Source organism: Strigops habroptila, chromosome 2 (assembly GCF_004027225.2).
Source record: "Strigops habroptila isolate Jane chromosome 2, bStrHab1.2.pri, whole genome shotgun sequence".
NCBI classification, from domain to species: domain Eukaryota; kingdom Metazoa; phylum Chordata; class Aves; order Psittaciformes; family Psittacidae; genus Strigops; species Strigops habroptila.
Window position 1 is genome coordinate 101,719,589 of NC_044278.2, and position 12,345 is coordinate 101,731,933.

The window sequence follows — 12,345 nt, forward strand, 5'->3', positions numbered from 1 at the left end:
ACATTTTGACTAGATCATGCTGCTCAAAGCCCCATCCAGCCTGACCTCAAACACTTCCAGAGTTGCATCATCCCAGATGCTCTCTCCCAACCTGAGTGGATGCTTTCCTAGGTGTCTGTCCTCTGCACTACTGCCTCTGAACACCGGACAATCTTTAAATCTGTTTGTCAGCATGGCTGTCGCTGACAAAGGGACAGGCTCTTGTCCCTGTTGTTCAGGTGGAGAACTGAAGAACAGACCCCTGCATGACTTAACCAGGGTCTCACTGGGCACCTGGTACAGCAGAAAGGGGAAACAGACCATCTCCTGGGTTACACAGCTGGACCATGGTCTCTCGCAGGTTTCCAAGAGACACTTTATACCCTTTCTGCCCACTAAGGAGTTTTAATTTTAGGTTCCTTCTGGTACGCTGGGAGGCTCTTATTGCCAGGATTGGAATTGGAGGGAGTGAAGGCAATGTGTTCATTGCCTTCCAGGGGCATTCCAGGATGCATTTTGAGTGCAGTTCCCTTTACAAAATGAAGTTGGTGTCAGCTTCAGTCCCTGGGTCTTGACCATCTGCCAAGCCTTTGCTCCCCCTGCAAATACAAAGTCTTACTTAAGCAGGGAGAGAAGAATATAGAAATTAAAAGCCACTAGGTTGAGGTCTGTTTTGTTTAAACACAGGCAAGGTTGATACATTCCGTAGCCTCCCGGAAAGCACTGAAGATGTGGTGGGAGGGGAAGAAGATGAAAACTCAGAGGGGAGCAAAGCTTCCTGTTGTACCAAAAATGTAAGGATATTCTTCCCTACCTTGGGTACCAGCTTCTGAGCAATTAAGACATTCAGCAGTGACCATAGGGGGGTGAATTCTGACTGGAAGTGTGTCTCCGAAGAAAATGATTTAAGAATATGCAGATTTCTTGCTGTATGTAAACTTTTTTATTATTAATATTAATATTTTATTATTAATATTAACTTATTTTTGTTATCTGCCTAGGGATCTGGTTTGGTATTTATACCAAACTTCATAACTACATAACTTCATTTCAGCTTTTATGGCATATAATAGCAGTACATAGAAGAAGGGAAAGTCCTGATGGGGTCATTTTTCATCAGTTGCCTTTTCTCTCAGAAAATTAAAGGAAAACCCTCCTGTGTCAGCAGATTTGGTATTTAAATGTGCCATTAACTGTATCAGACCCAGAGCTAGTGGAGGTGAGGATCCTTAGTCCCATCTCCCACTGTTCCATCTTGGCGTGTTCAACCCATCAGTTCCCTGGTGGTAGGTGTTGCCGTCTCTCTGGCTCTTTGTTGCTACTCACCAGATACAAGGAGGCGGAGGAAGCCTGCAGCCCTGCAGAGTGGCAGGGCAGTGTAGGTGTCTCCCTGGATCTCTTGTCTACCTGCTTCTCCTGTGTCCATCTGGACCTGGAAACATGCTGGCCTCCTCTTCACATGACTTGACGCAGGAGGTGGACCAGTGAGGAAGTGATGAGTTAAGAGCTGCATACCCCTGCCCCATCCCCTCCTGGTTGCATCCACCCCTTGCTTGTATGTTTTGTAAGCTGAAAGGCAAATTTTACTGCCTCCTTCTAGGACATCATCAAGAACATTGCTGAATGGGTGGGTTTTTATTATTTTATGTTTTTTACCTCCCTGCTGATGTCTGTATGTAACATAGATCAAGCCAGGTGTCTCTTGAAGACATACAACTGCTGCTATAACCTTGCTGTTGTGGACAATATGCTCTCATTCATTTGAGCTTTTCTTTGTAAATAATGCGGTTATTTTTTTATGGGAATGTTTTGCGCAGATGCAGAGCATTTTGCTGTATGAAGGGGTGGGAATAGAGAAGCGATGCCTTTGCTTGCCATGAGAATAGATCTGTTTCTGCCAAAGCCGAGAGGCACAGTAAAAATGGCCCACCTGATCTTTTGCGGGACGTTCTGGCCTGAAGGACTGGCCTCGTTTCAGCATATTTAGTTGCTCCCAGTCTGCTCAGTAGAGAGGAGCCCTCCAGGTGAGCTGTTGGAATGGTCCTGCTTATGGCCAGCTCACAGTGGGTTGAGGTGGGCAGCACCGAGGCTGCAGCTTGCAGTCAAACAGCAAATCTGGATATGTAGCCAGCCAGCCTTTCTCCATGAAAACTGCTGCCAAAACAGCTTTTCCCCACCCCTCCTAAATGAATTGTTTTGTGCAAAAATGATTAGCTTTTGCTTATTTGCTTACAACATTCTTTGCTCACTGAAAATCATTACTGGCTGGGTTTTGGCTTTGATTTGCCCTTTTCCCATCCGTCAAGGTGGTGTTTGCTCGTGGTCTGTGCAGTGAGCACCTGTGCTGGGTGTCAGGCAGACCTCTGTCAGCAGGAGGGGGTACAGGGCTGCCCCCCATGCCCACCAGCCCCATCTGAGTGTGGCAGGGACTGGAGCGTGCTGCAGGCAAAGTGCTGCCGGCTTGGAGCCATTTGTGCTTGGTTGCAGTAGGATAAGGCGGCTGCAGAGGACCACGCTGGTGAAAACACTGCCACGTGTTGCTGTTTATTGCCAGGTTTTGGAAGGGTAAAGTTTTAACTGGCAGTGCTTGCTGTGGACACTCGCCCTTCGTCCATCTCAGATGAAAACAAACTCCTATTCATAGTGTACAGAGGGTGCCTGTCACTGCCTGCTGCCTCCATTCCTACTAACTCAGAGACCAGAAAGCAATATGATAGGATATTATGTTTATATTTGTAAAATATGCTGCTTTGGTGATTGCATTTTATATACTAATGAATTCCAGTGGGATGTCTTAAATTCTCTCTTCCCCACAGCCCCCAGAAAGCCATGTACTCTGAGCATTGCTGTCATACGCCCAAATGAATAAAGGGTGATGTGCAGGTCTGGCAGGCTTGAAGGGCTTGCTTGGGAGGGGAGAAGCAGGAGTGGTGCCGATTTTCATGCAGCAGGCTCCCCTGCAGTCTCTTCCCTACATGGATCTCAACACCCTCCCCTTTCAAAGGAAGCCTCTTCCCTCTGGGAGAAAAGCATCTCTCTTTTTAAACCCTTGAACAACCTTGTGACATCCACTGGGCCCAACTTTACAGGCAGGTTCTGTTTCTTCCTTACTAAAAAGTTGCACTTCTTTAAGGCTAATCTACGTGTACACAGTGAACCATCACTCACTCCTCACAGCCACCTCCCCTTTCCACAGGGCCATCAGCCTGATTTGGGATGCCAGCATGACTGCATCCCAAAAATGAGCTGAAGGCAAAGCTGCTTTGCTGGTGCCATCAGTTGCTCTGCCCACTGCTGCTCACCTCATGGTTTGTCACCCATTTCCCATGCCAGCAGCAAAGCATCCCCCGTGGACTCCCCGGACTGCCTTACACTGTGTTATGGTTGCAGTGGGGTCCTGTGGGGCGCCTAACACCCAGCTGGAAACCTGGAATGTCTCTGCCAGCAAGAGCCAGACCTCGGTTTCTCTCAGGGTATTTCTCCTGGCTTACGCTCCGAGACGCGAGGTTCCTCTGAGGCCAGCGAGAGGCACCTCTTTCTCTCCATGCCGTGTGGGGCAGTGGCGTCGGCAGAGTGACTTGTGGGCTTGAGACAGCAGTGGGAAGCGAAGGGTTGGTTCCCTTGCAGCACAGTTGTGCCTTCCAGCAGTGCTGGGCACAGGGCGCAGGAGGAGCCGCTGGCAGCCCTGAGGCAGTGTGCTAGTGCAAGCTTGGGGCACGTATGTCAGCAACGGGATTGTTGCTGACCAAAGCCATGGAAGAGTCTGTATATTTTTATTTTTTAATTATTAAGCAAAATGTAAATACCTTTCTGTTGTCTGATGGTCTATTTTCCTAATGATTTCTCAGAATTTCTTACGGGCGTAATAAATAGTTTTAATGCTTGTTCTGCAAACAGATCTATTTTTTATCTTTTTTTAATCTTTGGGTTGGATTTTTTGGGTTTGTTTTGGTTTTTACCACGTTCATGTAGCGATTAAAGCCTTAAGTTTTACAATGTGAACCTTGCCCCAGAGCACAGCACGGGTGTGTGGCTACTTTTTATCCTGGCGACACTGTAAATACTTCTCCCCTGAATGATGGTTTTGGAATTTGGAAGTTCACTTGTAATTCTGTGGTACAGCATTAAAACATATTTCTCAGTATCCAGATAAACAATGCCTGTTGTTTGCCCTCATTTGTAAGCCTGCTTCTATTTTCCAGCTAGTTCCTATATCTTGCTGGCTGTCCCAGTCTCTGCAGGAGGGCACTTGCTCTGGGAGCTGCTCGTGTTAACTCTGCACTGACTTTTGGGTTTGCTGACACAGATGGGACAATACCTGATGTGGGGGATTTGCTGCAGGCTGGAGTCTGTGCTCAGTGCCAAGCAGTTACTGCTGCTGACACTGAGGTGAGTCTCTTTCTGTCTTCTAGTACCAGTTCAGGTATTAGGTGGGACTTCCTAAACCTGCAAAATTAGCCTAAAATTTACCCAGGTGGTGTGAATTTTACTGGCATTGCAAAGTTTGGTTGTCTCAGGAACCTGGGGCTGTGTGACAAATGAAGAGTTCTGCTGGTGGGGTTTTCCAGGATAGGGTCTGCAGGACAACACTGAAATGACCAGGCAGGAGAAGTCTTGTCTGTCCGCCTGCTTCCTGCTTGTGTGTCCTGCTGTAAATGAGTCAGTGGCCCCAGGAACCCTGCTTTCCTTCTGCTCTCAGTCCTGGTCCTTCCCGAAGCTTCCTCTGTGCCAAGTGAGCCAGAGGCTTGGAAAAATCTTCCAGGAGGATGTTACCGGGCGCATTCCTGAGGTGGGGCGTGCCCTGGCTCCTTTTTAGTCCTTGTGGCAAAGCCTGAGGAACTCCGTGCTCTCAGTGGAAGGGCAGGGCAAGGGGAGGCTGTGTTGAAACAGCAGCAGACCGGCACGTTAGAGAACGCGTGTTTGCTGCTGTGCCTGAGCCATGGGCAGAAATGTTTCCCTTCCCACATGCTCAAGCGTGGTGCCTTAATAAAAACACTGCAGACAACAATCCCTGGTCTCCTGGGAGCCCCAGCCGCACAGGAAGCACCCTTAGAAAAGGAATTAATGGGGTTTTTGATCTAATTTATAGCCTGTTATCCATAGTCGGGTAACTCAACCGAGCCACCCTGTTGTGAGGAGGCTGTGTGGCTGTCTAGCTTCAGTCTTTACTGTACTGGGGTAACCTTCAATGGGGTTTCACTTCTAGTCCAGTTTCTATGTGCACAGACATATAGAAAACACTGCAGGACATGCTGGTTCGTATGCGTCAGCCCATATATGTGCTGGCACATGTATTTATTATCAGGAATATATTACACTTATCTGTACATCATAACTGAAATAATACAAACTCTTCCTCTAATCATTAGCCACATAGTAAATGGGACCACAGAGCTCCTGCTGCATGGGAAACTGTACAGAGGCTCCTCAGCGTGTCCATGGGACACAACCACCATCAGTGCAGAGACGTAAAATACCTGATTTTGCACTTGATAGTTTTTCCTTTCCTCCCCCTGCCTACCACCACCGCAAGCGTTTGCCGCTGGGCATCACCACGTCCTGTCTGTGCCCTCAATCACTTGAGGTGCCATTCGAATGGGACCAAATGGCACATTCTCACAGGAGAACAGAGCTATCCTGGAGCTCTCCGTGCCCCCAGCTCATGCCCCTCTCCTGCCATCCTATGGCTGTTAACCTGCTCCCGGTGCCACTCTCTGGAGCCACTCCAGAGCAGCGGCAGGCTGGTTCTATTGCAGCCTTGTGCATCGAATAAAGATTAACCAAATCAAACAGCATCTTCTAAAGACATAGGGGCAATAAAACCCTTTCCTGTTTAGTGCTGGCTGCATTCCCTCTCCTGCCAAAGGCCACCCTACCCTGCCAAATAGGAAAGCCCCTGCCATGGCTATGGCAGTTGGGAAGTCTCCAGCCCTCCAAAACCAAAAGCTTCCCCTTGCTTGCCTTTGAGCAGGGATGGCCAGGGAGCAAGGATAGAGATGTGGCCCACACACTGCTGGGAATGCCATGCTCGCCTTGCATGGTCACAACTCCCCAGCAAGAGCAGGGGTTACCGGCTTGGCCATGCACTCTGGGGTCTTCATCCCCTGGGAGCAGCTGCCCAACTCCACAGCTACTCTGGCACACAGAGGCAATGAGGGACAGGACAGAGGGGGAGCAGAAAAAAGGAATAACCTTTTTTGGGGAAAAAAGTCCATGTTTCTGGGCTTGCACCAGAAGAAACCACCCTTCACACCCCTGCAGGGATGGATAGCTGCGTCCCTTCTGGTCAGGCAGAACTTCCTGCAGCTTTGCTAGCAATTGGGCAGGCCCTTGAAGCCATGCCAAGGAAGAATCCAGTGAGAGGCAGGATTGGGAGGCAAAAAGTAGATGGGAAAGGGACTGGTGATTATACCAAATGAAGGTGGAACTGGGACTGGTCCCAGTTTTCCCAACATAAAAGCCCCACTCCCAATTCACTGCTGGAAGCATCTCTTGCATATGAATTTAAACCAACAAAGGAAAGCACCAGAAATAGAAGGGAAGAATGAATTGGTCAATAGTATGTTCTAGTGTGTTTAGCGTGGAAAAGTTCAGATTAGCATCATGGTAACAACTCTGGTTGCATCACCTCACCCAACTGCATCCTGGGCTGCTTCAAAAGCAGTGCGGCCAGCAGGTTGCGGGAGATGTTTCTACCGCTCTACTCCACTTTACTCCACCTGGAGTGCTGGAGTCCTCAGCACAGGAAAGATACGGACCTGTTGGAGAGGGTCCACAAAAATCGTCAGAGGGATGGAACACCTTTCCTATGGAGAAAGGTGAAGAGTGTTTGGGTTGTTCAGCCTGGAGAAAAGAAGACTCCAGAGAGACCTTACTGTGGCGTTTCAATACTTAAAGGGGACTCAAAGGTCAAAAGAGATTTTACCAGGGCCTGTGGTGACACGACAAAGTGCAACAGCTTTAAATTAAAAGAGGGTAGATTTAGATTAGACATTAGGGAGAAATTCTTCACTGTGAGGGTGGTGAGGCACTGGAACAAGTTGCCCAGAGAAGCTGTGGCTGCCCCATCCCTGGCAGTGTTCAAGGCCAGGTGGGACAGGGCTTGGAGCAACCTGGTCTAGTGGAAGGTGTCCCTGCCCGTGGCAGGGGGTTGGAACTAGGTGATCTTTAATGTCCCTCCTAACCCACATCATCCTATGATCTTGTGATCTCATTATATCAGAATTGTATTGGCAGGATGAAACAATGCAGTATTGCAGATATCTGTGCATTTAGCAAGTATAAAAGTGATTAAAATTGTACTTGGCAAGAAGGGGCTTTGTGTGCATGTGTGTGCTAGGTATCTATCTTACTTTCAGGTTGTACTTGCTGGACACACTAAAATCTAGTAATGCATTTCAAGAGTATTAGTGTGGCATGAGCTATTCTAATAAGACGCTCAATTTACTCAGTATCACAGTATCATGCAAAAGCTGCTACAAAATATAAGTTTCTCTAAAAAGGAGAAAAAAAATAACCTTTTTTTATTTTTTTTTTTTTTTTTTAAACACTGTGGAACAGGCCACAGACACTTTGACAGTGATTGAAGCTGTATCTAAGCTGCAGTCTGTGCATCCTGAGCACTCCTCAGGAAAGCTGAAGCACAGCTCCCATCCGAGCAGTATGGCAGGGCTGTGCAATACCACCCTGTGAGCGCTCCCACACCACAGGGATTTCACGCTTGCTTTGGCCCTGGTGCTGGGAGCAGGAATGCATGCAGGCTCTTGGCCCCAGGCTGGATAGAAAAGCATCCCGCAGATCCCTTTTGTTTTAATAGCTATGCTCGGGGATGTTTTTTGCTTGCTAGCAGTGCCCATGGGGGGAGCCTGCAGCCTGTCCCACCCCAGCCTCTCATTGGCCTCGCCACCCCATCGCATGGGGGTCACCCCGAGCCTGGGTGGATTTCTTTGCTTCTAGGTAGGGAAGTTAAAGGTAGAAGTTAAAGGTAGTTTAGCCACTCTTTGCCATGAATGTTCAAGGTGCTCTGTAACTTCAGGTAAGCTTTCGCTATCTGAAATAATATATATGTGAAAGGAAAGAAATTCTGACCTTGTTTGCGCCCATATATTCTGCTGTGCTGTGTGTGGTGTTTCAGCTGGGAGGAGGCTAGAGCCCTAGCAGGTGCCCGGTATCTCATCCTAGTACTGGAAACCTCTTGTCCAGCAAAGGTTAAGGATGAACAACCTATTTTCTCCTTCTTGCTTACAGGACTTGAAATAAATCAAAATGGACAGGAACCTACAGCCAGAGGTTTTGATTGTATCCAAACCAGGACAAGGTAAAACAAGATAAGATCTAACTAGGATTTAAGGACACTAAAGTTGAAGCACGTTAACCAGTAACCTCTATCAAATTTGCTAAAAGCCTCATGTTTCTCACCTCTAGCCTATCTCCACTTACAATATCAATGCTAAGATTTAAAAAGCAGTGAATGGTATGTGTATCTTATCTGGTGTTCAATGCAAAGGTGGTGGTTTTGAAGGCAGTACTGTCTCAGAATTTCAGAGTCGCTGGTGTTCATGTTACATAGAGTACCACTTGGTGGTCATTTGGAAGGCGCTTCTACTTCTGTGTAACTTTCTTCTAGATTGGGTATAAATATTCCTGGGAGGCTGAACAGAAATGCATTTCGTTTAGATGCAAGTCTTAGGCACGAGTTAGAAAACTGCTGACTGTAATGAAAATATATCAGCACTTAGTAGTATCCAATAATATAAAAAATGCAATTCAGAACATCTTCAACTACGTATATATGTGTGTGCGTCTATATATAGGTACAAAGGTACAGTACATACATGTATATAAACACAGACACATATACAGAAATATTCACAACTTGAACTGTATTTGTAACTAACCTGAAATACTGCAGCAAAAGTTTGTTCTGATGAACCATTAATAAAGTATATTTTCCCACTCCTGGCTCTAACCATAGTTAAAACATTAACACCTCAAACTAAATGTTTTGCTATCCTAACTTTCTGCTGTCCTAGCTTTTTGCTATCTTTTTTTGCTACCCTAATCAACATGTCAGAACCAAGAGCTCCTATATAGGGACTATAAGAGTACCCTGCCTAGTGTAAAGCTATGCGGCTACTGAGCATGCTTGCAGCCATGAGCCCTGGGCGCCTGCTGATGGTGATAGTTCCTTGGATGGTAACATTTAGCAGATCAGAAACACATAAAAGGCAGGCAACCTCCGGCGCTGAGGGCTGAATCATCGCCGCAAGGTTCTGACTTTTGCTGGAGAGGAGTTCCCTGATGAGCAGCGATAAAAAGAAGTGGACGATGAGGGGGGGAGTTTCACGGGGCTCACGGCATCTCCCTCCTGCAGCTTCCAGAGGAGCTCTTCGTTAGTCCTGCTCAGCTTCTTCTTCTCCTCCACTTCTTTCTCAACGTACTCTTGAAGATTAGCGTTCTCCTCTGACAATTGCCTGGAGAGGGAAGCAGGACAGCATGTAAGGCGCACCAGTGCCAGCACTGCAGGGGCCCTGAGCACCTCTTTCCATCCCATCCCATCCCATCCCATCCCGTCCCATCCCGTCCCGTCCCGTCCCGTCCCGTCCCATCCCATCCCATCATCTGCCCACAGGGCTTGCAACTGAGCTGCCCAAGTTGGGCACAGTTGCCCCTGGTCTTTTCACTGCTGGGCAAGAAAGGCATCTCCACACATGACAGCTGCCCCCAGTGCCTGACTCTGCCTCCAGGGGTGCCTGTGTCTTTGCTGTACACCTCTTTGAGGCACCTCAGCTGCCAAAGTATACATGGGATGAGTTCCAGCCTTCCTCCATGGCCTCATGCAACTGTCAGCATCATGCATGGCATGCAAAGGTGCCAAGGTCTTTGTGCATCGACTACGTACTCCAGATACTATAGAAATGGCCATTTTCCCATACAAACAACAAAATAAAAATTGGAAATTCCTGAAAGAAAAATTTAGCATATTTGTTTCATTAATTGTGTGCTTGAAAGTAGCAAAAATGCAAGAACAGGGTTCTCCACTCATGGACAGAGGGGGTGAAGAGGGTAACTAGAAATTTAGGCTGAAATAAGGCACTCATGTGTATGCGTCCTCCCCTAGCGCTGGCCTTCCCTGAGAGGGCATGTGTTTGTGAGCAGGGTGGGAGCTGAAGAGAACCCCATCTGCTCCCATGGTGGGCAACCAGGACTGCAGAACACACCAGCTCCATGCCAATCCCATGCTCACACTCAGCCTTGGCCACTGTCAGCTGGAGAGACTTCAGAGCTGGCCACAGATACTTAGCTTGGGGATGTAGATAAGCACAGGGGTTTCAGAGGTCCTCTTCCCATCAATATTTGCTTGCAATGAAGCTGACTGGGGCATTTATCATCCCTTGTTCAGCACATAGAGGAAGCAGGTGCCCAGAATGGGGTTGTGGCCTCTCTTTGCACAACCTGTTCACTGTCACAGCAATATTCTACCCGGCAATGTGCCTGTAAACCTCCATGGGGCCAAACTCACTCCCGATGGACCCCAGAACCCTGGATCAGTGGGCCCTTGTGCTCCATGCACGTGCAGCCCCTAGGCCTGGGCTTCTGTTCCTGCACCAAGACGACCAGGGGCTTCAGAGGTCAACCCAACATGCCGCACCAGCAGTGGCACCCCTGCAGATAGCAAATAAGCAGCACAAAGTGCTGCTTAATGGGCCCCTTAAATCCTGCTTTCTCCCTGGCTTCAATGCCTGGTTCCAGACACCTTTACCCTGTGGCATTTCACAACCCAACTGATGCTTGTAATGCTGCCCATTTTCTTCCAAAGCAGCACAGTGGCTAGAGCAGTCCGCAGGGGGGAACAGTCCTGGGGCTTAGGCCTTCTTCTCAACTCTCAAGGATGAGGTGTAACTCTCACCCTTGTTTCTCAACCCTGCCACCAAAGCTGTGCCATGAGCAAGCATTTGTGCAGCGGCAAAGCAAGAGCAAAGAGGTGAGAGACAGCAGTTGCATCCTTGACTCTTTTAACCAGCTGCTACTACATGCAAACGGAAAGGAGTCTGCACTCTCCATGCTCCCTATTTTAGCTGATGTCCTGACGTAGGATGCAGCTCAGCTTCAAGGCCTTCCCTCTCCTCTGTAAGAGGTCGTGAGGCTATGGGTCCATCTCCAGCTCCCTCCTCCTTGGTCCCAATGAACCCTCTATTCCTGACTGCCCAGGACAGAGAGGTCTTTTCCCCAGAATGCCTTGTGAGCTGATGGCTTGTGGGTGGTTGGGGCATGGAGATCTCTTATGGGCACCACAGCCTCAGTGAGTCTGCTCTCATCTAACCAGGTGAAATAGGGCAGGGCAGGCAAGGGTGGGACCTGATCCAGACGTGTTTTGGGCATGTGCTGGCAACATCACCATCCCAGAGGATACGTACACAGCAACACCTGGCTTCTGCAGCTTGTTATACTTGGGCAGGAGCCAGCTCCTGATGTGATCAGCCTCGGGCAGTTCTGGGCATGTACCTAACGTGATTTACAGACAGCTTAGGATGTTACAGGAATAAAACATGGAGGAACCTAACCTCCCCCCCCCCCCCAGCAGCTGGGTGTGCGTTTTGGGTGCACACATGGAATTCTGCCCAACTCCTTCCCCGGGTATAGCCTGAAGCCATAGCATACGTCATGGGCTGCTGGTCCACTCTCATGTCATCAGCAGTCTCTGAGAGGGTGGGGGTGGCATTTCTGAGTTTGCTTAAAAAACATTTTTAAAGAATTTCTGCTTTTTTAGCCTCAGTTTCTACAGAAATGAAGCTCAGGTGGGCACAAATACGTCTGTTCTTTTCCCACCCCCCAGCAAGTTTTGAAGCAGTGGCTGGTAGAATCGAGGGATTAAAGGACACAAGTTGGCAGCAGTTTTCAGAAAGCTGCTTGCCTGGTAGAAGAGGAAAATCCTATTCACAGTCCCTTTGGGAAACCAGCTGTGGCATGAGCTCATAGTCTAACAGGCACAACAAAGTCCACAAGGGAGGTCATCCTGAAGAAATAACTCCATAGGAAACTTGCTACACATGGAATTACTTTTGCAGTGTCTAACAAGACAGGCCATAAAAGTTATACACAAAGCCCCACTACATCCTTTTCCAGCCAGCTTTCATGGAATCATAGAATCTTAGAATCATGGATGATTTGGGTTGGAAAGGACCTTAAAGATCATCCCTGCCATGGGCAGGGACACCTTCCACTAGACCAGATTGCTCCAAGACCCAGCCTGGCCTTGAACACTGCCAGGGATGGGACATCCAGAACTTCTCTGGGCAACCTGTGCCAGTGCCTCACCACCCTTATAGGGAAGGATTTTTTCCTAGTGTCTAATCTGAATCTCCC

At 48.3% G+C, this 12,345-nt stretch overlaps 2 protein-coding genes across 9 annotated transcripts in view; one reads left to right on the forward strand and one right to left on the reverse strand.

Moving 5' to 3' along the window:
- The window catches only part of SLC7A1 (solute carrier family 7 member 1), a 57,692-nt gene that overhangs the window by 35,500 nt on the left and 9,847 nt on the right, over positions 1 to 12,345 (forward strand). The window lies entirely within an intron of this gene.
- Positions 5,237 to 12,345, reverse strand: part of MTUS2 (microtubule associated scaffold protein 2) — a 296,717-nt gene continuing 289,608 nt past the window's right edge. For all 6 annotated transcript variants that reach the window (XM_030476621.1, XM_030476626.1, XM_030476620.1 and 3 more), the window contains one exon: positions 5,237 to 9,452. In XM_030476621.1, coding sequence (XP_030332481.1) covers positions 9,236 to 9,452 — 217 coding nt within the window. In that variant the 3' untranslated portion in view covers positions 5,237 to 9,235. The remainder of the gene's footprint in view (positions 9,453 to 12,345) is intronic.